This window comes from Aulonocara sp. 'chitande type north' Nkhata Bay, linkage group LG11, assembly GCF_057382095.1.
Source record: "Aulonocara sp. 'chitande type north' Nkhata Bay isolate Kocher_YH1m ecotype deep benthic linkage group LG11, A_spYH_male_GT1.1, whole genome shotgun sequence".
In the NCBI taxonomy this organism is placed as follows: Eukaryota; Metazoa; Chordata; class Actinopteri; order Cichliformes; family Cichlidae; genus Aulonocara; species Aulonocara sp. 'chitande type north' Nkhata Bay.
This window is the reverse complement of record NC_141354.1, coordinates 24,879,423-24,906,821: the sequence shown is the minus strand read 5'-3', so window position 1 is coordinate 24,906,821 and position 27,399 is coordinate 24,879,423. Positions and strand designations below refer to the sequence as shown.

The following is a 27,399-nucleotide window of genomic DNA, read 5'->3' as shown; positions in this document are numbered from 1 at the left end:
GCCATATTTCAAGTCATTTGCTTGCCTTATCTTAGTCAGTATGAAAAAAAAAAAACTGCCTTTATGGGTTATGATTTCACAGAAGTGCCTTCTCCTGAGGTATGTTTGTTAAGCAGTAATAATATCATGCTGTAGATATACTCTCCTCCAAATAAGCCATAAAGTATTTGTCGTAGGTGGTGGAGTGTTACAGGTGTCACATGATGCTGCCTTTTGTTCTCTTTAAACTCTGCTTACCATGAACCGTGTTGCAGGACAACTGAGTTGTTTTAACGCTTGAGTCTATGTTTGCTTTGCCCGGCTTTTGGAAAGGGTGGAAAAGTTCCTGTGTAGCACTCAAAAGCTAGTGGACATGCACGCACACACACACACACACACACACACACACACACACACACACACACACTGTCATGTTGTGCAGACCTCCATCTTCTGACAGCTACCTGTTGCTGGCAGATTCAGACTCTCACTCTTTTTGTCTCTTGCGTCTCTTCATCTTACTCCCTTGCTCCAGCTCTGCTCTTTTCTTTCTAATACCTGGCCTATTTGAGTCCGTGTTCCAGGCTTGAAAGGATTAATTGCCATTTATGCTTTATTTTTTTGTTCTGTTCATTTCTGAAGGTTTATTTTTAGGCCTTAAGTGTCTGGTTGCTAGGAGACAGAGAGTTAGAGAGGGCGAGAGAATGGAGGAGAGTTTGCGTTGTGAAGGCTGAATTACAAACACATTCACGCACTGAGTCAGCACTGACGCACAGTCACACACATAAATATACACACACACACACTGGGTGTTTCGGCCTGTAGCTGTTATTGTGGACTTGTTTTTCTGGTTCTGTGAATCTTTTCAGCAGCTCTGTGTGTCACTGTCATTTACTGTTTGGATGCCAGCTCCTCTGTAGCACCTGTGCTCACGTGCGCAATGTGTGAACGTTTATGTGCGTACATGCAGATTTTCTGACAGAATACTTGTGGGGATAGTTGCATTCAATTAATGTAGCACCGTCAGCTACGCCGCTAATTGTGACGCACGTAACAGAGGAATTATGTGGATCTCTGTACACTTATGGAGGAATGGGATTTTATGTTTTTACTAGTAGCCTGTATCAGCAAGAGGACTCTGGGTCATTCACATCCACATCAAATAGTAGGGCAACATTTCAAGGCACACTATTATATATAGTGAATATCAATGAGAGTTTTGATTATATTGCCAGATGAAAACACTTTTGAGCATTACATACAGTTTATTTTGCTTACTAGAAGCTCCACAAGCTTATAACATACCCATCCACTTATGAGACACTTTCAGGCAATCTCTTAAGTGTCTCTCAGAAGATGTTTGGTTTTCAAGAGCCTCTTTAGCTTGATTGACACCATGTTAGTATTAGTTAATGCTCTAAGGCTAAAGGCCATTGATATCCCCGGTACAGCAAAATCTCAGGTAGCATAACATTTATGTGGTTTTATGTGTTTTTATTCACACGCATGAAACCTATACACGCACATGTATAATAAGTATTACAAGCTGATAGTAGAACACGGTCACATGGTGTAAGAAGCATCAGTGTTGTGTTATAGTAATAATTTTTAATCTCCTCATCTATGCTTATATATAGCAGTTCTGAGATGCAATATCGTTGTGTAATTATAGGACAGTATTGCCTGCAGCGGTTTTGATTTGTTGCCTGATTTCAGCACATATCAGAAATGACATGCATATGCACACAGGAAACAGATCTGTTGTTGTGGTGCATACAAGAGTTGCTAACATCCTGTCCCGCTCTAGTGGCACATTCCAGGAAACCACCTCCCAAAAGTGCCACCTATCTCTTAATTACACACAAATTTTCTAGACCTGACAGATGTGTAGCTGGGTGGTGGCACACCTAATTTGCTCCTGTGTGACAAAACCAACCTTTTGACCCATTGACCTTTTAAAACACAGTGACAGTAACAGTAACCTACACGTGTTTTTTTCCTCCCTGCGTATTTATATATAGTTTTCAGCCAACCAGTTCGTCTTTTAAAGGTGATCTGGATCTTTCCTATTTTTTTTAAATAAAAGCTTAAAAACACACATCATATAGATGTTGAGTTAATGCTGTAGTGATTTGGCAGTTGTTGAACCCATACGCTCCTACACACAGATGTGTGCACAGAGAGTTATGGGCAGTAGTGAGTGTAGGCAGTGTTTTGTTGAACCAGAAGTGGAGAGTCAGCTGGCAGCTCTCTCCCAAGCTGTTGGCCGGGCCAGTACATTAACACCAGCCTGTGAGGTAGGTACACAGAGTGAAGGAGATGAGAGAGGCGCCTGTAGCCTTTAACATGGCTGTGTTAGAGCGTAACAGCTTCTCCCTAAAAGTTACTTCAAAGGAAATTATTAACCGTTTTCACACATGCATTGCAGCCCTCATCTTTTTCAGAAGGAGGTGTGCGTGGGGATGCAAATGTTTGATCGGACATTAAACGGCCTTTAACGTGCTAGGGCTCCTCGTACAGTCTGTGAATAATAGTAAGGCTGGATGATTAATCTGATTTTAATTTTGGCTACAGTGTTGTCATTCAGTGATTCATAAGCAAGATTATCAGGGGGAATTATTACTTTTTGGCAGTTGTTATCACTGCGAAGCTCTCATTTTGTTTTGCGTCGCACATTAGGAGCAGATCTTTCATTTAAAGGCGTGCATTTTGGTTTCCACCTTAAAGCCCAGACTTACAATGACAGAAAGTCAGCATTTGGTCGATAAGAACTGTCTAGAGGAAGTAACAGTCTTTAAAGATTTCTGTAGATTTACCTGTGAAAAGGTAATTACCAGTTACAGCTGCCTTTGTCCTCAGTCTTAGAGGGTGTCTCACAGGTCACACACTGTTAGTTGTCAGCTTCAGTTCTCCATTGCTCTCCTCATGGCTATCTGTTGGTCCCTTGAGGTCTACAAATCAACTGCTTTTTGGACTTCTTTTTCCAGTCATCTACACCTACGGGCATCTCGCAGCTTTGGAGGCTGCAGGCATTTAGAGACTGATAGCTGACTTCGCAAAAGTCCACTTTTTTTTTTCCATTCATGTGTTTGTTTTTCATATGCAGCCTTATTTAGATGGGTTCACCACAGCAGATAGCTCTGCGTGTTTTGAATTGGCAGATGGCTTTCCTGACGTAACCCCAAAGGTATTTGTGTCTCTTCCCAGGATCGAACCATGGATCTTTTGCTTGTTAGATGAACGTGTAAACCAAATAATCTTGTTAAAAAAATCAACATGGTCTGTCCTGTCAACTTCTCTACCATTTGGAGTTGGAGTTAATTTGTAGTTAGTGTATTGCAATGTTAATTCTCTGTGGACAAGTCACAAAAAACAGGCAGGCACACAGGCATCCTCAGACCCTTGTGCTCATCACTCAGACCTGAACGGACCCTACTGCACTTGCAGACATGGAAAGTATAAACATGTATAAGACCTCACAGGGTTAACTGGAAAACAGTTTCTGTTCCACAAGAGTCGCTTCCCTCAACAGTTACCCTCTCATATCAGGCTAAGTTTTTAACTTTTAGATTTAGATAAATAGGTGTATCTGTAGGAAAATTGGATTGTATTTTATTGTAAAGGAGAAAATTCAAAGCCCTGCTCACACATCTCCCACGCACTAATGAAAACACTGTTGACATTTTATCATAAATGTTACAGCAAAAGAAACAAAGAGTTGTGCTGAAAGTGATAAGACTCTTGTATAATCAAAAACCAGCATTATAACTGTGTTTAATACTATTATTTGTTTTTACCTCCCAGTACCTCAAATACAAAGACCACGAGCAGTGTTGACACATTATGATTAAGAAGCACTCACATTTTATTCCAGTGTTAATGTCACATTGGGATTAACACTGAGTGTCCTGTTTCCTTTGTCCTTTATCGTAGCGTGCTTTGAAAGTCACCCACAGTGTTACAGTGTGACGATTAAAGCTCCTGCACAGTTTGAATTCTCCACATTTAGGTTTTGGGGTTTTCTCTTCTTCATGTGGCCCAAGAACACATGATTTTGATAGAGGACGGCTAATATTTCATGCATCTTTGCTGATTGTCACAGTTAGAAACTGAAAACTGAAACACTTCATAGTATTGCCGTTGTTTGTACTCAGCCAGACATCGCAGTGTTGCACCGCTGCACAATCAGATTGAGACAGCTACCAGCTGATGCATCACGTAAACTTCACAGGTCATATTTTCCTGGGTAAATTTTCATTAATCAGTAAATTAGGTGGACCAACTTTTAGTTAGAGAAAGTGGCCGTTTACAGGAATTCAAAGCTGTCTTATGCTATAATTAACGTATTTAATAAATGTTGGTAATTTCAAAATATATATCATATAAAAGTGTAACTTAGATTTTTTTTACCTTGGCTTTTGTGCCAGTGAAGCATGTAGGTGCATGCTTGTGTGTGTCTGTGTGCATGTTCATGTCTTAGGAGAGACGTTAATGTCCTGGGAGCAGACCGTCACTTTGGTGAGAGTAAATATACCTAAAAGCACCCTGAGAGCAACAGGACTCTTCTCTCACTGACACAATATTATTCTGCTGTTCTTCACAAGCTCTGGGGAACTCGTACACACACACACACACACACACACTTTCTCTCTCTCCCACCAGGCTTGTTTATGAGTGTGATTACACAGAGAGAGGTCCGGTTGTCCAGCTCACCTGAGAGCGCATCAGGTGCAGTGCCCTGGGGCTTTGTGTCTGTTTGTGTTTGGACAGTGCTGTGTATTTTTTGGAACGGCTCACTTTTTGTGCCTGACAGTGAGTTTTTGTTTTTGTTTCCTGTTTTATTCCTTCTGTTACTGTGTGAAAAAGAGAGATAGTGTTTGTTTAGGTGTCCCATGTGGTTAGATGCCAAACTCCTGGGTCCTAAATTCAACCTCTCACAAACAGTGTCAGCATCTTTAGCATCCAGGCGACTTCTCTAGGGTAATTAAATATTTATTGCCTTGGTTTTGCCCGGTGTTTAGTCAGTTGACGGATATATAAAATATTAAATGATCAGTAAAAAAGTATGCTGGACAAATTCACTGGCCAGCCTCTGGCTGATTTGAGCTAGTCATTTTTTTTCACAGTATAAATGATGTGAAAAAGAAAGTACAATCACTTTTCATGCTAAGCTTCAGTATTAGGACGTAATTAAAAAAACAGGTTCTAAAATGACATAAATACAATCTCAGATAAATCATTACATGACACAGATTACACTGTGCCATTATTTATTTAACAAAAACCAAGTTAAAATCCAGAACAACTCCCACAATCCCACACGACTCCAAAACATCATTTTGATTAAGAGATCCTTAACAGCACCACACAGTACTGACCCACACATATGGTTCTTACACACACACTGGACTTTCTGGACTTTGTTTTTGCACAACACTGGTCACTATATTCTTCATTTCCGGTTAATACTTGTACAGCTGCTGTTATTGTGTATATATTTATTTAGATTTAGATTTCTTCATACATTCTTATATAGTTCTATATTGTGTATTGTGTACTTTGTTGTACAGTTATTTTATTTTCAACTTTAATTTATATATTTTATCTTATTCTTCCCAGTTAAATTTACCCTTCATTCTAATTTGTGTTGTACAGTTATTTCATTTTTAACCTTAATTTATATTTTATTCCTTCCTAGTTAAATTTACCCTTTTTAATTTTTCATATTTATTTCCTATCTTATTCATAGCCTTTCCTTTTTTGTTTTCTTTAGGTCACGAGCAGTTGTCCAAGCATTTCACTACATATCGTACTGTGTATGACTGTGTACGTGACAAATAAAATTTGAATTTGAATTTGAATTTGAACAGCAGAAATTGCTGTTATATTTTTTTATGCCACACTAATTTCTAATTTCTAAGAATACTTTTTTTTAAACTGATTTCCCAGCTTTCAGACAGATCCGATACTGATTATAATTTTTTTCTTTTTTATTAACGTTGGGAATACAGAATCTCTGTTGAAAACACTGTAGCTCATGCCCTACTTTAAACTTTCTTCAGGGTGTCTGAAGTTAATCAGAACTTGTGCATCCATTTTATGCTGACTGACACTCTGCAGCTTTCAAAGTCATTTCCTGAAATGTGCACATCAACTGTACCAGTACTAAAACACACTAATTTAGTGCTTAGTCAGTTGCTCAATTAGAGTAAAACCCAAACCACACTCTGTTCATAGTCTTGCCCTAAACTAATGGATATTTATGTTGTGACTTAACAAGCCCTTTACAGTTTAGCAGTGGAGCATGTAAACCAGACCTGGAGGGCTTGTTCTGGAAGAGAGAGTCCCTATGGACGTGTGTGCATTTTCTTCCTCTTTACTGCTCCTCCCCTCGGTTTCCTGGAAAAGACGTCTGTGTGCGCGCTAGAAGACGCGCTGCACAGATCCGAGCCGAGAGAAGCAGGGAGACCAAATTGCTCATCTTACATCATCCTGTCCTCAGTCTCTGTGTCACTTGTGTCCTCATCGCACTTCTGTACTTTCCCTCTTCCCCCGGTCCATGCTGTGTATTCGTTCTCTCTCTCTTTGGCTCTCCCACTGTTGAACAATAACCCCAGTGTGTTTAAGAGAGTGTGTGTGTGGCGCTATTTTTGGCCCCTCCAAGGCCACAAAACACTCTCTACTCCTTTGCCGCTTCTGTTTCTTTCTCCTGGCTGCTATATAACAGTAAGTAAGACCCTATGGAAAGCATAACCTGTGGTGACCTCTAAGGTTACTTGATGTTTGTGCGTTTTTGTGACTAATTTGCCTTCGTGGCACCAGGTGAGGTGCAGGGCATGAATGTTCTTGGCTCGGGCAAGACCTCCAGCAAGAGCAAGTTCTCCAAGGGAAATTACCCTCCATCTGGATTATTCACAACAAGCTGCATTCCTCTGGATAATTGTTTCCCAACAAATAAAACCTTCCCAGCATGTTTTCGTAAAACCGCACCGATTTCAAGCCTTTGCGGAAAAAAAGTCAAACAACATCTAACTCAAGTGCTGCTGAAGTTAAAAAAAGGACATTTATTCCTAGTTTTATTTATCTTTTTTTGATATTTCTAATCCTGACTGCTTATGTGTTCAGAGATGTTTCTAATTAACTAGTTCTCTGATCCAACTGAAAAGAAAGAGAATAATGATAGTTGTGCTGCTTTTTTTAATCAATTTTAGAACAAAAATGCCAAATATTCTCTGCTTCCAATCAAGATTTACTGGTTTTCCTCACTCTGATAGGATCGACTTAAGTATTTTGTGAGTCTGAGACTGTCTGAAGCTATCTGAAAATGTCCTTTATAAACCATACAATGAACAGCTTGAAAGACAATCAATGGTGGCATCTAGGTGACTGTCTTTAATGACTTCAAAAAACAAACATCTGGACTATGTTTTTCTAGAAGTTCATATTTCGAGGAAAATCTTACATTTACTTTGAATAAGAAAAGACTAAAGCATTCAGAACTTTTCCCTTCAATCTTTGTGACAGGTTGTCGTGCTCCTGTCTTTTCTCTCTGTATGTCTCACTTTTCCACTCTTCTTCTGGTATTGGCCCTAATGAATTTTTAATGGACTTTGTGGGAAGAGTCCAGACACTTTGGGATTCAGGCATATGGGCTCTGATTACCATCCTCCTCCACCTCCTCCTGCTCCCGTGGAGCCCGCCCTCCTCTCTCTCTTTTTTCAGTCTTGCTTTCTCTGTCTCACCCCTTTGAGCCTTTTATTATCCAGTTTCTGTCCCCTCTGTTCCCTCTGCTCAGCGCTTCAGGCTGTTTCAATCATCCAAGCATCTGTGACAAAGACAAGGCCGTGTATATGAATGTGCTACAGGCAAATACCAACCGACTGTCTCTTAGTTTTAGTGCTTTTACAGGCTGTGAGTGAGCCGACACTGACCTCACCCCTCCTCGTCCACACACAAACACACTTACACTAGTTGTTTCCCAGATCCACACTAAAGCTGGGTTGAGTTAAAGCAATACAGTGCCAGCCAACTGCCGCTAATGGCTGTTCAGAGTCCCCGTATAAAAACCCTGAGTCTGCAACTCTGCTGTTAGTTTGGCACAGGCCTGTCAGTTGATTTGCTGCTGAGTAGGACTCACAGCTCTGGGAATCTCTCCTCCTCATCTTTTTTCTCACTCCTATACTTTGTCTGACTGCCCGTCTGTCTCTGCCTCCTTCCCATCAGCTCTATCCTTCTTGGCAATTGAGTCCCAGGCTGGTGATCCAGGCAGTTACTTTTCCTGTTAATTGGAAGATAATTTCACCAGCAGAGACCAAGGGGCATTTTTGGTCAAGGTGATCAGAAACTCCCTGGGAAGCATGGCATCTACCCAGTCAAGACTTCATCATCACTGGTTAAATGTGAACACTGTCTCCATGTAAAGTGGAGATTGAGGAATGCATCAGTTTATTGCATCAAGAAAATGAAATGCATGTTTCTTTGTTTTTGTAACACAGCAAAAACTAAATGATTACCAAATGGTTTGGGACAGAAGCTGCCTCATTAGTTGCATGATGAACTTTTCTTCGAATTGATTTATGTACTAGATACTAAATGTACTCCTTTATAGACTTCTCCTTTTCTTGATTACAACTAAATGAAATCCATGTACAGTGGGGCAAAAAAGTATTTAGTCAGCCACCGATTGTGCAAGTTCCCCCACTTAAAATGATGACAGAGGTCAGTAATTTGCACCAGAGGTACACTTCAACTGTGAGAGACAGAATGTGAAAAAAAAATCCATGAATTCACATGGTAGGATTTGTAAAGAATTTATTCGTAAATCAGGGTGGAAAATAAGTATTTGGTCACCTCAAACAAGGAAAATCTCTGGCTCTCACAGACCTGTAACGTCTTCTGTAAGAAGCTTTTCTGTCCCCCACTCGTTACCTGTATGAATGGCACCTGTTTGAACTCATCATCTATATAAAAGACACCTGTCCACAGCCTCAAACAGTCAGACTCCAAACTCCGCCATGGCCAAGACCAAAGAGCTTTCGAAGGACACCAGGAAAAGTATTGTAGACCTGCACCAGACTGGGAAGAGTGAATCTACAATAGGCAAGCAGCTTGGTGTGAAAAAATCAACTGTGGGAGCAACCATCAGAAAATGGAAGACATACAAGACCACTGATAATCTCCCTCGATCTGGGGCTCCACGCAAGATCTCATCCCGTGGGGTCAAAATGATCATGAGAACGGTGAGCAAAGATCCCAGAACCACACGGGGGGACCTGGTGAATGACCTGCAGAGAGCTGGGACCAAAGTAACAAAGGTCACCATCAGTAACACACTACAACGGCAGGGAATCAAATCCTGCAGTGCCAGACGTGTTCCGCTGCTGAAGCCAGTGCATGTCCAGGCCCGTCTGAAGTTTGCCAGAAAGCACATGGATGATACAGCAGAGGATTGGGAGAATGTCATGTGGTCAGATGAAACCAAAGTAGAACGTTTTGGTATAAACTCAACTCGTCGTGTTTGGAGGAAGAAGAACACTGAGTTGCATCCCAAGAACACCATACCTACTGTGAAGCATGGGGGTGGAAACATCATGCTATGGGGCTGTTTTTCTGCCAAGGGGACAGGACGACTGATCCGTGTTAAGGACAGAATGAATGGGGCCATGTATCGTGAGATTTTGAGCCAAAACCTCCTTCCATCAGTGAGAACTTTGAAGATGAAACGAGGCTGGGTCTTCCAACATGACAATGATCCAAAACACACCGCCCGGGCAACAAAGGAGTGGCTCCGTAAGAAGCATTTGAAAGTCCTGGAGTGGCCTAGCCAGTCTCCAGACCTCAACCCCATAGAAAATCTGTGGCGGGAGTTGAAAGTCCGTGTTGCTCGGCGACAGCCCCAAAACATCACTGCTCTCGAGAAGATCTGCATGGAGGAATGGGCCAAAATACCAGCTACTGTGTGTGCAAACCTGGTAAAGACCTATAGTAAACGTTTGACCTCTGTTATTGCCAACAAAGGTTATGTTACAAAGTATTGAGTTGTATTTTTGTTATTGACCAAATACTTATTTTCCACCCTGATTTACGAATAAATTCTTTACAAATCCTACCATGTGGATTCATGGATTTTTTTTTTTTTCACATTCTGTCTCACAGTTGAAGTGTACCTCTGGTGCAAATTACTGACCTCTGTCATCATTTTAGGTGGGGGAACTTGCACAATCGGTGGCTGACTAAATACTTTTTTGCCCCACTGTATATTCATGACTGTTCATGCAGTCCCTGATCTATAGTTTTTGCCGTGTAAGAGAGGATCTGAGTGGAATTAAACTGTATGTGGAAACTGTCAACATGTGCAGCTATTGCTGTCATACCACAGCATGTTCTAATGGGAATGATAACAGCACTCTTGTAACCATGATTGCTGGGTAATGTTGTCAGAATGGCTTTTGGGGTTACACAGGAGAGAGAAGACGCAGATTAGGGGTGGTAAAAACTGCAGCGACACGTTAAATTAATTATAAACTCCACGAAAAGAGATCCTCTTGAGAGGCTGCGACTTATGGAGCGGGCATCCATAAGAGAGCTCTCGAGCAGCTCAGCACCATTTCTCCTTCTTCATGAGTCTTGTGCTGTTTATCTTTCTCTCCCTTCCACTCTTTCCTCACTTACTAGCTTTCATCTCCTTGGGCCCCTCCTTCTCCTCTTGCATTGTGGAAGTCATTGTTGGACTGGTGAGCAGCACACATAGCTGGAATAGCAGCAGTGTTAGAAGTCTGCTAGGGGGCTTGCCGCCAATATCACACGGAGGAAAAGAGGCATCCGCACTCTCAGAAAGGAGAAGGAGGAAGGAGAGAAGCAGTGAAGGAGGAGGGGAGGGGATAAGCAATCTGACCTGGATGACAACAGACTACCAGACGAGCAATGATCTCATCGCTCCCTTAATCCCCCTTTCCCTCCATCCACCCCCTCTCTCCTCTCCCACTCGAGCCATTGTCTCTCTCTTTCTTATCCCACTCTTGTTTCCCAGATCTCCCTCCCCTGTCTCTTTTCTCCTACTTTCTTTTCTCTGTTCTCTTCTTGTCCTAGAGCTCACCCCATCTCGTCTTGCCTTCTTCTCTTTCACTTCAGCAACACCCCCATTACTCCCTCCCTCTCTTCCCCCTCCTGCTCCTCTTCTCTGTCCCTTTTGCATCACTTTCTACCACCTGCCCCTCAGTTGTCCCAACTCACAACACACACTTTTTGACACACTCACACTCTCTCCAGTGTCCCAGGGCAGAGATTAGGCGCACCCCTATCGTCAACTGCCACACCATTTTCTACATTATTGATGCAGTGTGTGTGTGTGTGTGTGTGTGTGTGTGTGCGCGTGTGCGTGCGTGCATGCTGTAAAGGCTATCTGGTGTCTCCCCTGGGAGGGAGAGTGGTGAGGGAGGAAGGGAGCCAAATAGACAGAGAGTCGAGGTCAGAGAGGTTAAGTGTGGTGGTGGTGAGTGGAGGTTAGGTCATGGTCTGCAAGCTCTTCCCTACTCCTGCTTTCCCTGTGTTAGTCATCTACACAGGTTGTATGATAAAACACACACACCGATTCCAAGATTCCCAAACTTCTCCTATCAGTTGTATGAGGCTGAAGCAAATCGGAGCGTGTGTGTGTGTGTGTGTGTGTGTGTGTGTGAGCGATAGCTGATCCTCTGTGACTCAGGACTGCTTGGGCTGAGTGGATAGAAGGACAAAGACACCTGTTCTTGCTCTCAGCATTCCTCTAAACATAATCCTTACCATCTCTGTCACGCACACACTCGCTCACAGGGTCACTAAAGAGAGTCGCTTATGCTTTGTCCTCTACCAGCACCGGGCAGGCATCATATGAGGTCTTTGATGTTCAGGATTTGACAGGTAACCGATGAGTTATATATGACAGCATGATGTATGTAAAGAACATACATGCACGCCGGTGCATTGTGCTCGTAGCTCTTGTGTTTTTTAAAGCGCTGCTGCTCTTGACAGTGAATCATTGGGCCTTGAATTTATTTTTAGCAACACTGCTGCCACTACATGAAAAAATTAATGTACACAGACGAACAACAAAAACAATAATAGTAATCATAACAGGGGGCTTTTTTTGTTTTTTTTAAGAGACGACATTTTACATAAAACGCGAAGGACAGCAATGCATCATAGTTTTAGCAAAGTTTTCTGCCATAATTCAGCACTTGAATTTGTCCTGGGTCTGCCCCTGGGTGTCCTCCGAGTTGGACATGGTCTAAACACATCACCTTAGGGGGATGCTAATCAGATCCTGAACCGCATCAATTTGGCTCTTTCCGATGTGGAGGAGTAACCTCTCTTGAATATTATGATTTCATTTATCCTTGAAGAAATCTATATGCTAAACATAGTACATATACAGGGAGTGCAGAATTATTAGGCAAATGAGTATTTTGTCCACATCATCCTCTTCATGCATGTTGTCTTACTCCAAGCTGTATAGACTCGAAAGCCTACTACCAATTAAGCATATTAGGTGATGTGCATCTCTTTAATGAGAAGGGGTGTGGTCTAATGACATCAACACCCTATATCAGGTGTGCATAATTATTAGGCAACGTCCTTTCCTTTGGCAAAATGGGTCAAAAGAAGGACTTGGCAGGCTCAGAAAAGTCAAAAATAGTGAGATATCTTGCAGAGGGATGCAGCAGTCTCAAAATTGCAAAGCTTCTGAAGCGTGATCATCGAACAATCAAGCGTTTCATTCAAAATAGTCAACAGGGTCACAAGAAGCATGTGGAAAAACCAAGGCGCAAAATAACTGCCCATGAACTGAGAAAAGTCAAGCGTGCAGCTGCCAAGATGCCACTTGCCACCAGTTTGACCATATTTCAGAGCTGCAACATCACTGGAGTGCCCAAAAGCACAAGGTGTGCAATACTCAGAGACATGGCCAAGGTAAGAAAGGCTGAAAGACGACCACCACTGAACAAGACACACAAGCTGAAACGTCAAGACTGGGCCAAGAAATATCTCAAGACTGGTTTTTCTAAGGTTCTATGGACTGATGAAATGAGAGTGAGTCTTGATGGGCCAGATGGATGGGCCCATGGCTGGATTGGTAAAGGGCAGAGAACTCCAGTCCGACTCAGACGCCAGCAAGGTGGAGGTGGAGTACTGGTTTGGGCTGGTATCATCAAAGATGAGCTTGTGGGGCCTTTTTGGGTTGAGGAGTCAAGCTCAACTCCCAGTCCTACTGCCAGTTTCTGGAAGACACCTTCTTCAAGCAGTGGTACAGGAAGAAGTCTGCATCCTTCAAGAAAAACATGATTTTCATGCAGGACAATGCTCCATCACACGCGTCCAAGTACTCCACAGTGTGGCTGGCAAGAAAGGGTATAAAAGAAGAAAAACTAATGACATGGCCACCTTGTTCACCTGATCTGAACCCCATTGAGAACCTGCGCTCTATAAACCTCACCGACATATGCATATGAAAGGCGTGTGCTGTAGAGGCCGATAATGTGTCGTTTTCAGTTGGAAATGTCTTCTTTTTTCACACACATGCTGTAGCTGCCGGTCTTCTAAGTGTTTGCTGTGTATCAGTTTCACCCAGTGACCTGAAGTGTGATGTGTCTGTACAGTGACCGCTGCCAAAGTCCCCCCAAAAAAATCATTACGGATATCTTCACACAGAGTTGCTGCCAGCACAATATTTGCTATAGCAGCAATACTATTTTCTTTGCTTTCCCTTTGAGGTTTATTTTGCATTTTCTTTTTCTTCCTTTCTTTCTTTTCTTTTTTTTTTTAAAGAGCCTTGCTTGGACATTCATAAAAACTCCCTGCAGACAGTAGGACTCCCAGTAAACAGTAATCTGGGCCATTCCAGATAAAATCAATCAAATCTGTGAAAAGATCCCACCTGACCCCCTCCAAGTCAGCTTTGGCATATTTACTGACACCATGACAAATTTTGTCTTCATATTATTAGGGCTGTGCGATATGACCAAAATCTAATATCTCGATATAAGACATCTATCGTCCGATAACGATATAAATCACAAAAATTTTACATTTTCTGAAAATTCTGTGAATCTCGGGCAGCTCAACTTGTGTGAAGTGTTTCCAGCTGGGCGTCGTGTATCTGGAGTCCAGTGTTTTAACCGATGCATGAAACGATACATTTTTAGACATAGGTTGTAACAACTGCCATTTTCTTTGTGAGTATTTATTACACAGCGTGCTGCGGGGAACAGCCTGTTCTAACGTTTGAGTCGAAGGTTTATTTTTTTAGCACCTGGCGGCTCTTTTTTGCTTCTCATCTGTAAGCACACGACATACAGTGGGGCAAAAAAGTATTTAGTCAGCCACCGATTGTGCAAGTTCCCCCACCTAAAATGATGACAGAGGTCAGTAATTTGCACCAGAGGTACACTTCAACTGTGAGAGACAGAATGTGAAAAAAAATCCATGAATCCACATGGTAGGATTTGTAAAGAATTTATTTGTAAATTAGGGTGGAAAATAAGTATTTGGTCAATAACAAAAATACAACTCAATACTTTGTAACATAACCTTTGTTGGCAATAACAGAGGTCAAACGTTTACTATAGGTCTTTACCAGGTTTGCACACACAGTAGCTGGTATTTTGGCCCATTCCTCCATGCAGATCTTCTCGAGAGCAGTGATGTTTTGGGGCTGTCGCCGAGCAACACGGACTTTCAACTCCCGCCACAGATTTTCTATGGGGTTGAGGTCTGGAGACTGGCTAGGCCACTCCAGGACTTTCAAATGCTTCTTACGGAGCCACTCCTTTGTTGCCCGGGCGGTGTGTTTTGGATCATTGTCATGTTGGAAAACCCAGCCTCGTTTCATCTTCAAAGTTCTCACTGATGGAAGGAGGTTTTGGCTCAAAATCTCACGATACATGGCCCCATTCATTCTGTCCTTAACACGGATCAGTCGTCCTGTCTCCTTGGCAGAAAAACAGCCCCATAGCATGATGTTTCCACCCCCATGCTTCACAGTAGGTATGGTGTTCTTGGGATGCAACTCAGTATTCTTCTTCCTCCAAACACGACGAGTTGAGTTTATACCAAAAAGTTCTACTTTGGTTTCATCTGACCACATGACATTCTCCCAATCCTCTGCTGTATCATCCATGTGCTCTCTGGCAAACTTCAGACGGGCCTGGACATGCACTGGCTTCAGCAGCGGAACACGTCTGGCACTGCGGGATTTGATTCCCTGCCGTTGTAGTGTGTTACTGATGGTGACCTTTGTTACTTTGGTCCCAGCTCTCTGCAGGTCATTCACCAGGTCCCCCGTGTGGTTCTGGGATCTTTGCTCACCGTTCTCATGATCATTTTGACCCCACGGGATGAGATCTTGCGTGGAGCCCCAGATCGAGGGAGATTATCAGTGGTCTTGTATGTCTTCCATTTTCTGATGATTGCCCACAGTTGATTTTTTCACACCAAGCTGCTTGCCTATTGTAGATTCACTCTTCCCAGTCTGGTGCAGGTCTACAATACTTTTCCTGGTGTCCTTCGAAAGCTCTTTGGTCTTGGCCATGGCGGAGTTTGGAGTCTGACTGTTTGAGGCTGTGGACAGGTGTCTTTTATACAGATGATGAGTTCAAACAGGTGCCATTCATACAGGTAACGAGTGGGGGACAGAAAAGCTTCTTACAGAAGATGTTACAGGTCTGTGAGAGCCAGAGACTTTCCTTGTTTGAGGTGATCAAATACTTATTTTCCACCCTAATTTACGAATAAATTCTTTACAAATCCTACCATGTGGATTCATGGATTTTTTTTTCACATTCTGTCTCTCACAGTTGAAGTGTACCTCTGGTGCAAATTACTGACCTCTGTCATCATTTTAAGTGGGGGAACTTGCACAATCGGTGGCTGACTAAATACTTTTTTGCCTCACTGTAATCTTTCACGTGATTCAGTTTATTTTGAAAAGTCTCAACAGGATCTTGAGCTTTATTCTGAAAGGTTTATGTGGAAAATAAACAAGCGGACACGCGATGATTTTAGCGTCGTTGTTGCTAACGACATCACATAAAAACAGGCTCTTGTCAGTCCCTAGTGTGGTTATATTAAATATAAGAGAAGGAGAGAACCTTAAGAAATTAATATAGCCACTACAGTGACCAACAAAACGATGAAAAACTGTAAGCAGTTTATTTTGCGACACCACGAAACAAACGATAGCGTAAAATGAAACGATAGACGTTTTTAATATCGTCATCCAATATATCGTTATATCGAACAGCCCTACATATTATAAAAAATATTCTGTGTTACAGGCCCTCAAATCACAGAGGTTTGTCTAAATTTGCTGCTTTTGAATTCACACTATCTTTTCCAACATTTTTAAACCCTCTTATCTTCTTAAATACAGGAGATGGCCACAATTTTCAAGGCTGAAAAACAGCAACCAAATCAATTTTACACCCACTCCCAAGTGTCATAATTTAAAGCTGAAATCTTGCACCCCCTCAACTTTAAGCATCATGGAAAGTATTATAATTTCAACAGCAAAAGTGCATCATTTTAGAATTAACAATGTTGAGTAACAGAAACAAACATTTGACCTTTATCTGTTTTCTGATAATTCTTTGGAGAAAACTTCAAAAGGTGAATTTTGTGTAAACTTTTAAGAGATCATATCATCATGTGGGATAACTGGCTGGTCAAAACAAGTTATAGCATGTGAAAGGTCCTGTTTTAACCCTTAATCTTTCTTTAAAGCAGAATCTCAGGGGTCATTTGTTAACAAATGTTCTGCACTGCTCCCACATTTCTTTTCAGTCACATCTTTTAGCCATCAGCTACACACATTTAAGTCTATTTGGGAGTTAAAAGTATTTTTTCCTTTGTCTGGAAAGATGGTGTTGTCATGTTCAGTAGGAGTGTTTGTGTGGGTGATTATTTAATGTTTTTTTTTTTAAATCGTTGCAGCAGCACGCTCAGTGAGCCAGTATGTTTATGATAGCCGCAGGTCTCTTCCCCTGTGACTGTAGGGTTTGATCATGCCAAACGTGTTTACTTGAATATTCGAAAGAGAAAGAGGAGGAGGAGGAAGAGGGGGGTGGGAAGTGAAAAAGGAAATAAAATGACAGTGAGTGAGTGTGGTGCCATTTGCGTATTAACTGCTACCTACATATGCAAACCTGGAAAGTCTGAGAATATACAGCCACGGATGACACAGTTTGCAGCTTTTTGCTTTTTTTTTTTTTTTTTTTTACACCCATGGTCATTTCACACAACTAAACAATAATCTTTAGTTTAAACAAACTGGCTGCCTGCACAGCTGCCGTTCGTTGGCCACCCACTATCTACATAAGAGTCAGCGCTGATAAGATCCTGTCTGGAGTTTGTAGAAGGAAAATGTGTAGGCATCTTCTACATACTTTGAGTGATATTCAAAAATCTTTCTTTTCAATCACAAAATGACTCCTGAGTAGGTGGGATGACTGAATGATTCACTGACCGTGTCTCGCAAATACACTGTGGAGGAAAACCACCAAGAAAAGGTGGTGAGAAACGAGCCTACATTAGATGAGTAAGAAGACACATAGGAAGAGCTCTTTCCTTTTCTGGTTTTATTTTTTAGTCTAAAAAAACAAAGGAAGCCTAAATGCACTAGTTAAGTTACTCAAGGTGATGAAATGCTTCAATAGCAACTAGGGCTGCACGATTTTGCATAAAATGAGATCACGATTCTTTCACGATTTTCTTTTCCAATATAAATATTTATTGCACTTATTAACTGCACATCAACTTCGTAACAGTTGAGACTGAACATAAAACAACAAATGTCTCACATTTTGTTGTTGCCGCAAAATGTCGTACTGCTTGAAATTCCGTCTCCACCGTTGCTCGACACTGCGTGTATAGAGCAGGTAGTGCAACAATAGAAAAATAGTTGCGGGACGGCACTGTGTAACGTTTGTCTAGGGTGTTGATCATTTTCCTAAATCCCTCGTTTTGCACAGTGTTGATGGGAGCCATATCTTTGGTCAGGTGATAAGTGATAGCCTCCGTAATTTCTTTGTGCCTGCGGGAGTTCGACGGGTATAGGGAAGCGCTGTATAAGGTTCCCGTTATTGATGTTTGGGTGGTTGACCGGGACGGATTTTCTCCTGTCACTTTCTCGTCATCCCTGACGTGCTCTCCGTTGTTTTTTCCCTGCTAATTTTAGCATCACACGGCACAGCTTCTGTGTCACGTGGTATAAGGCTCCGCCCTTGTCATTTGTTGAGCAGGAAGAGTGAGCGCTTGTTTTCATGCAGAGTACGTCCCGGATCAAAATGCGGTACAATCGTCGTCTTTTTTCTTTTTTTTTTTAAATCGTTGTCATTTGGAAATGAGATCGCACATAAGTATGAATCGAGATCGCGATTTTCTAACGATTAATCGTGCAGCCCTAATAGCAACGCTTACGGACAGATTTATAGATGTCTGGCAGATGTGCTTTGAATGAGAGAAGGCTTCTGCTATATAAAATCTAATTTGTAGAAAACAAGACTGGGAGATATTGATTCATGCTCCCCCCCCCCCCCCCCCCCAACTTTATAGATACAAAGCAAATATCAAATACAACAGGCCAACAGCCAGCTAAACAGTTTAATACTATAGTTTCAGCTATACTAGCTATAGCCCAGAAAAATGAGAAATTAAACTCCAGCAACAGACATAAAGACAGCTCTATCAACTATATTCAGCTGTAAGAGAGAATCAAGCATGAGATGTTAACCAGAGAAGTTCATTTTTATCTTCAGTATCATGCAGCTCCTGATTTTCATTAGTCCTCTCAGTGCTTTGTCAGTCATCACACTCCTGATCTATGTATTCAAGCATCATAAACTGCTGAGGGAGGCTCAGCACTAATAGTAGATATGGGCAGAGGTCACTAACAGCAGCTTCTGTGGTTCTCAGCACTCATCGTAATGATTTCACCACTACTTTTTATGGATTCTCAGCAGAGTCTTCAATGCTTTGGATAATTTGCTGTCTACTTTCAAAAGGCAAGAAACTTTCAGCTGCTCCCTTATTTGCAGTGGATCACCATAGTGGATGGATGCACATGTTTTGATTTGGCACACATTTTAATGCCAGATGTACTTCCTGACAAAGCCCACCCATTCATCTATGCCTGGTGACCAACACTAGGAGTACACTAGCTGGTGACCCCCTGAAACTAACTGGTTTTAGTTTTGAGGCTGCGTTTGTGCCTCCTCCCAGTCTCGAATTACTACACCATGGAGTAAGTCTTTTTTCAAAGTGCTAAAAAAATGAAATACGTTTTTTTCATTTGCTCATTTCTCAGCTGTTTATCAGCTTGCCAAAGGAGGATGAAGCCAAACATGATTCTCAAACACGTTAATCGGGTATTAAGATCCATATACAGGAGCTTGTGTTGTTAAGATTGCATTTAAATAAATGCACAGTGCATGCAGGATGATTATGGCTGCTGGCACCACTGACCCCCGTGTCCCTTGTAAAATAATATCCATGTAATAAACCCTCATTAATGCCAGAAAGGTATTGATTTAACTCTAGGGTTAATAGTTTTATTAGGGCAATATCTATGGTAGTTACAGCATTCTTCCATCAGATAAATTATGAGAAACGCTTCTTAATTTAATCCACTGTGTCACACAGTAAACACACAGCAGCCTTTTCATGGCATTGCATGATGTTACATGCAGGTCCTTTTGCTCGGCTATTTTTTTCGGAGTAATCTGACACTTGTGCCGTTTGCAGAACACACAAAAAAAATCACACAGACTATATCGGCAGGATCGAAAGGCATTAAATGTCCCGCATAATGACACTTTAGCAGGGTGGATGCTATTTCTTCAGCGAGACAACCTCCTCACCGGAGCGTCTGTCAGAGCTCCGATGATAATTGTTGATAAAATAAAAGTTCAGTCCAGGATACGTGTGGCTAAATATTACAGTGCGATAGTCTGTTTTGCTCAGTCGTGTCACATTCTCTTGACCACCCAGGCGACAGAATGTTAGTGGGAGACTTGCACAAACATTTTCAAAAACACACACACACGCACTGGCACAAAAACTCTTTCAAACTCGTACATTTGGGCGCACACATGCTCATGCAAACAGTCATATACCCACGCCCACAGTCTCATTCTGCCTGTCTCTTGCTCTGCATTTCCTTCGTGCCGAGGGTGGAGAGAGAGAGAGAGAGATGGAGGGATAGGCAGGGGAGATGACTGGCCATGTTGTTTTGCTACAGTCAGAGGAAAGAGTGACAGCATGAGAGGAAAGAGGTGGAGGAGAGGTGGAAAGGTTTTTCGTGTGCCTAACTGTTCCATGAAGCCCACTAACGCTGCAGCTTTCAGTGTTGTAGTTTCAGTGTGCGTGTGTGTTTCCTGTAAAGAGCCACTCTGGTGAAATTGTGACCTAATCACAGCAGAGGAATGTGTTTTATGCCAAAGCTTCAGACGGTACAGATTAAGACAATTAAAGTTACAGGGGGCATGCTGGGGTTGAGCAGGTCGAGGCATGCATGCACCGATTACTAATAAGAGCCAGTCAGGTAGTCAGTCATGTAGCAAGAAAATATGGATCAGAGTGCTGAAGAGGTTTAGGTTGCTTCTCTTCTCACATCCTTGCTTTTTATTTTCATCGCGCATGCATTAGTTCAGGGGTTGGCTGCAAAACATATGTGAGCCTTATAATGACTGTGACACAATGATGAACGTACATTAGACTATCAAGATTACTAATAGCCAATGGGTTTCACTTAAAGTGAAAAAGTTTAAAGGGAAAACTTCTGTTTGCACATTTAGGCAATATTAAGCTATTAATTCGGCTAAACTTAGCCTACTTTGATAACAAAAAATAAAGCTTTATTTTGAGTCTAGATGCAGATCAAACAAACCTGTAAGCCAGCAGCATTAAAACCTAGCCTGAAGCCGTACTGATAAATTCTCTATTTTCCTCAACAATTGGATTTGATAACTAGCCACAAACTAGCAGTTTATCTTCATCTGGTGCAAATGAAGTTGTGACTCACTTATGCAAACTTGTCATAGTCACAGGTAGCCACTAAAAATGGTGTCTTGTGAGGTTCTGGAGATATAGATCCATGACCTGTGTTAATACCTCTACTGTTATCAAAATTAGGTGCGCTTTGTGTCATCAGTACAGTCATCTAAACAGTTAAAGTGAATAAAATGTAACTGGTGTAAACGAATCTTATAGAAACATCTTAGACCTTTGTTAAAATTTTTTCCGGTGTGGTTAGAAAACATCTTTGAGATTTCAGAAATTTCCATTAGGTTGGTGTGAGGTGTTGATTATTAGAATAAGTCGCAAATGTAAAAATGTGTGTTTGTGCTTCATCTCGTCTGTTTTACTCTTTTCTTCTCTTGCTGGTGTTTCTGACTTTTCTGTCCACTTACGTATTTTTCACAGGTCTAATTTTTACTTCTCACAGGATCTAACTGCCCAATAAAAGAGAAAGTATTTTTAGAAAAAAGCCCTGCAGTTTATCTTATTTTTTTCTTGCTGGAAATACAGGGAGGACTTGGAGAGTAGTGACGACAGTATGAATGAGAGCAGTGCACTCTGTACTAAGCTGCACTGTTGTATGTGATCTATACTTGGCCAGACACCTGTAATCTTCTTTTCCCTGTTAGCGCAGTCACCTGAAACTGCTCCTGACTCATAACTGTAATCATATCTTAGTCTTTTCTTTTGCCTTCCTTTAAACTAGTTTTCTATAGCGTGTATTTCCCTACAGAGACAAAAGGCGAGTCATCCGGGTGCACTTCAGTTCATCCAAAAAGATGTCTTTTTACTAGAATTTATGAATACGACCCGCGCTCTCTACATCACCATTCACTGTTCTTGGCAAGGCTCGAATGACCCCCCTCCACCCAACACTAATATCCCCACTCTCTTTATCTCTGTATTACAGGGTTCGCCTTCCCAGAATGGGCTTACAAGCCCGAGTCAAGCCCTGGTTCCAGACAGATCCAGCTGTGGCACTTCATCCTGGAGCTGCTCAGGAAAGAGGAGTATCATGATGTCATCGCCTGGCAGGGGGACTATGGCGAGTTTGTCATCAAGGATCCAGATGAAGTGGCTCGACTCTGGGGGGCCAGGAAGTGCAAACCCCAAATGAACTACGATAAACTGAGCAGGGCTCTGAGGTATGATGACTGAGAAATATACTGTTACCATAAACAGTTATTTTCACATAAAGTTGCTAAAACAAAAGGACTGTCAAAACAAGAACCGTACAAATTATCTTTAGTATTCATTGACATATATTAACTAATTTTAGAAAGGCAGAATCTTTTCCTTCTTGCATCTGCAGTGGTGTGTCTGAGGCTTAAAGCACTGAGGGCTACACCTAGGCCCGTGCCAAACAGCTGTTCCAGCTTTGACAAACACAGTGTGCAGTGGAGAGCGCTACAGTAACCCCTCAGCAGCACTGGGTTTAACAACTTTGCTCCAGCCTATCATTCATTCGGGACACAGCCAGCCTGCTTGTAGGGTTAACTTTTCATTCTTGTCAGTTTATAATTTTCTCAATTTAATGTTTTGCTTTTAGTAATTTTAATATATTGAAAGAAAAGAAAAAACTAAAAAAGGAGAGGCATGAACTTGTCCAGGTTGCTCCAAGCAAAGAAGGAGAATTTCTGGCCACAGCTTGAACAGCATTTTTCTTAAAGTCTGGTTTATATTTTTATTTTAGTAAACTAAAATGCTTTTGGTTTTTATTTAGTGTGATGTAATGACCTCACAGCGGACACATTAGAATCCTCAGGGGAAATTTGGCATGTGCAGACTTTGTTTTTTTGAGGGTGTATTTGGTGACCTCATTGGCTTTAAATGCCACTGACCTGAGCAAATTTAACTATGAAGGAGTTTCCTGTGGTTGTTGATTATTAATTTCAGTTAACACCAGTGATCCTTTAATGTCAAGTACTGACTTTATCATCTGATTTGTACCTGTGGATTACTTCCAGTGTGGCTTTTTGTGAAGATTTGGGGTGTATTTGAAATTGCCCGTCGAATGATTGGTTGAGTTTATTATGAATAAACTTACTTATTATTTTTGAATTGTGTTTCCTACGTCTTAGGTTAATCAAGTTGGGCTTGTCGGTAAAGGAAATGGCATTAAGACCAAATAACCCTATAAAACAAATCAAATCTGAGCCACAGAGCAGCTGCTTTTCATTGTGTTTATTTGGCTTTTATAAATAGACTTTAGTTTACAGTATTGATGGATAGATGAAAAACCAATAGAAGTTACATGTTAACAACAACTTTCAGCATATTCAGAGCTGAATATTACAGGGATCACATACCCCAAGGGGCTCTTCTCAGCTGCTCGCTGTAAGCACTGTATCTCATTCACTGTGTCTTGTTGTGTACTGCCAAACAGAGCCAAGATTAAGCTAAGCACTTTAAAGAAAGCCACATAGGCCATTAAAGGAGGGAAATGCTTTGAATTGCTTAATTTAGGGCTGGGAAGGCTTATGCACGCTCATTTACACTGCTGAGATTAAGATAACTTCTACAGATGGTATCCTCTGGGGACAGAGGGAATTAACATGGACTTCTTATGTGCGCATACAAACATTCAGACTTGCAATCTGGATTTAGAAATCCTGAATTAGAGAGAAAAAAAGAACGTGGACGGGGATATTTCTGGTCAGGCTCTGTATTTATAGCACGTCCATCCTCTGCTGCTGTAACAGATTTGAAGCTCAAGCTCCACTAAGTGCTTATATATAGTGGGTCTTAGTGCCCTCTGATGGACCAGACTTAGAGCCTGATTATCAACAAGGTCCCCACACAGGAGTTCACTCCTGTTTGGGAAAGTTCACTCCTGTGTCCTCATCCAGCTTCCAGCAGCCAGGTCGTCTCCCTCTAAAGTGAGCTGGCTTATAGCGATAAGGACAGTCAACAAAACAACACGCACACAAACAAACATGCACCTTTGCGTTGTCACCTGATTTGACACCGGAGCTCCTTCAGTGCCCGAAATGAAGCCTCTCAAGACACATTAATAGTAATGTGGCAACAGGATTAGTGGCACTGAAGACTGATGAAGTTATAAAACAGGCATGTGTGCATGGTAACAGTCCCCATATGGAGTAAACTGTTGGAAAACAGGCCACCTCGCGTCCTTCATGTGGAGAAAACCTGGAGTCTGCTAATAATGGAGACCACAGTCGACATGTGGCAGTTAGCCTACACACACATGCACACACATTTAAAAGGCGGGCTTGTTTTGAAGTGTTCGTTTTATCACTTTGGACTGTGTAATTATTATTTTTACCTCAGTGATCTTGTTCTTTCCTGTCTGCCGTGCACATGGTGGAAATTCCCTTAATCAGGACCAATGTATTGTGTGCGGACTTGAGCATATGTGTGTTGGCTTTCCGTTGATGGGACGCAGCCTCGGCCCATGCGTCATCCTGGCCTCCCGCTCCCACGACCACTGTGAAATTCCCACTCCTGTTGAGAGGATTACGCTCACACTGCGCGAGTGTGTGTTTATGTGCGTGGAAATGTGCGTGTAGACGTTAAAGAGGTTAGACTGTCCTGTTTTTTAATTTGATAATGAATCCGTTCTTTTGCACCGAATCAAACCAAAAGAGAAAAACAAATTCAGGCTGTCGCTCTTTTTTTAGATCTTCAGTCTCAACCGTTAAGATCAGTGCTGCCTGACATTTCAGGTGGAGTTAATGAATGAAAGAACGGGCGCAATCTATAATCCTCAGCTCCAATTTAATCATGAGAAATAAGTCAATAGGCTGGAGAAATAAAGATTTCCACTGATGAAAAGACCATGACTTAAACCTTCCTCCTAGTCCTTGCACCACTCTTTGCTGTCATGAAGTAACTTAGGGCAAATGAAGCCTTTTGCCAATCATTCATTGCAGAGTTTTTGCTTAATGAGTGCAATCACGCTAAGAGGTCCCAGCTCCTTGAAACCTCCAGGTCCCCTGCCTGCCAGTCAGCAGCCAGCGTTAATGGTCAGAGGTCAGCGGTATTGCCATGCACAGCTGGTAAAGATTACCAACACGGCGCATGTGTGCATTCAGATGCACAAATGCACCATTGTGCAGACTCTCGGCCAAGCATGGATGCTGGAACACATGTTTTAAGCGCTTGCTTCATTGCCAACATTTATTTAATTGTGATGGGACACCACAGCTGAAAGGCTGCCACTGCAGAAGTGTGCATAAATAGAACAACAATTGTTTTATTGTAGGCTTAAAATTACATGAGAACATGCACTTAACATGGGGACCGAACTAGAAAACACGACTTCACATTTGTTATGAGGATTTATTTATAAATGTGTGGAAGTAAGCACTAACTGAGAGGGAGGGAACCAGTGGTTGGCGGATAGAGATTACTGATCTGTGGTTGACGCAATCTTAACTCAGTTGAGGTGGAAGTCCTAGGAATGGCCGAGCTAGGTGTAATTGTTGGAGCAGGGAGGATAATTAATCCAGAGTGGAGTAGTTAAGTGAGGTGGCGACTATGGAGAACACAGTTGGAGCAGGAGTGGTTCAGAGGCGGGGGCCAGGCATGCCAAAAACAGGAGCAGAGGAGAGCAGACAAAGTTAGAAAATTGTTCAAGTAGCAAAAACAAGTGCTGGAACAAAACAGTCGCTGAAACTGAAAGCTAGCAGTGCGGTGGAGTTGCAGCAGTCCGACTCCCTGAAACCACTCCTGTAATCAGACAAACGCACACAGTAGCGAGATAAAACACTTCTAACTAGAAGGATGAGGAAGCTGAGGCAGTGAGTCTGACACACAATACGCTGTTTTTGATTACTTTGGGGGCAATTAATCATATTTTATTTACAATGACAATTTTAACTACCATCAATTATTGAAACCAGACAACTGCTCTAAAGTGATTACTGTCCCACATGCAGCTTTGCAATAATGGTCTAAATTTGCCTTTCCTTTTGGCCTTCCATAAAAGTCAATGTCCACATTTATTTAGTGTAATCAACTGATTAAAGTTCAAGGAAATCCACTTAGTATAAAAAGCAACATTCTTCTTTTTAAAAGTATAATAAAGCAACTATTTATGATTCTTATTTTTCAGTAATCCAGCAGAACTAGGCCAAGCTGCCACCATGTTTGTGTTTCTTGGCCTATGTTTTCCTGAAATACAGTAGTAATTTAAAAAAAAAAAACAGCAGTAAAACAGGTTATGATTGGCGCTCACGACGTGTAACCTGATGACCACATGTAAACAGCTGGCTGCAGGAAATATTGCTGCCTATGCACACCCTGTTACTCACTCAGCTGGCTGGGCCTGTTTGTAGGTCAGAAGGTCTTTAACTGTTGCACTGCTTTGTGTGGAAACTCCCAGGGCCAGAGAGAAAGTGCAGAGGGAGCACCCAGCGACAGTACCACTGTATCACTTAGTGTTCAACATATGTGCATTGTCATTCCATTGTCTCAATCTGCAGCATGTATGTGTTTAGCATACATGAGCACTGTGTGTATGCCTTTGTCCCCACTGAATGAGGCCTCTGTTTTCTATGAGGGTGGAAAGCACGCACACACCAGAGTGTGCTCGAATACATATATTGTACCGGCCGAGCATGTGACCGGCCTGATCGGACCCTGACACGATCTTCCTCTTCACACACCGACACACACCATGTATATTGATTGATTGATTGATTGAATCTTTATTTTGAACATGTTGAAAAAGTATAAAAAAAATAGAATTAAAAGAGACAAATGAACAAAGCAAACAAAAGGAAAACGAGCAACCACAACTCCAAATAACGTCCATGTTCAAAAAGGAGCAGGAAGAAGCATAAGCTTATTTAATCCCACCCCTTTTCCACTATCTAGTATCAATAGACTACAGAAATACCTCCTTGCAATTACATTATATGTTATGTGTAATTTTTTTTTTAAATATATACACATATATGTTTCTATCTATCCATACATACGTATATACACACATACGCACATGTACACATTTTCAATAACCCCATTAACACCTCAAGGATACACAACCTACAAAAAAAAAAAAAAAAAAATATATATATATATATATATATATATATATATATATATATATATATATATATATATATATATATATATATATATATATATATATATATATATATATATATATATACCCATACCAACAAACCCATGCATGCGCACACACATGAAAATATTAGACAAGAACACCCTATCAAATCTCTACCTTTTCCCTGTACCCTGTAAAAACCATATCCTTAAACCGCTTTTTAAACTGCGCCATGCTTGGACATTGCTTCATATCTTTACTTAGTCTGTTCCACAGCTTCACTCCACACACAGAGATGCAAAAACTTTTTAATGTTGTACGGATACGAGGATGTTTTA

General features: G+C 41.5%; 1 protein-coding gene across 1 annotated transcript in view; it reads left to right on the top strand.

Annotated features, from left to right (window-relative positions):
* Positions 1-27,399, top strand: part of erfl3 (Ets2 repressor factor like 3) — a 69,396-nt gene that overhangs the window by 28,001 nt on the left and 13,996 nt on the right. Inside the window, exon 2 of the mRNA XM_086311315.1 lies at positions 21,938-22,172. Within this exon, the coding sequence (XP_086167441.1) occupies positions 21,938-22,172 (235 nt within the window). The remainder of the gene's footprint in view (positions 1-21,937; positions 22,173-27,399) is intronic.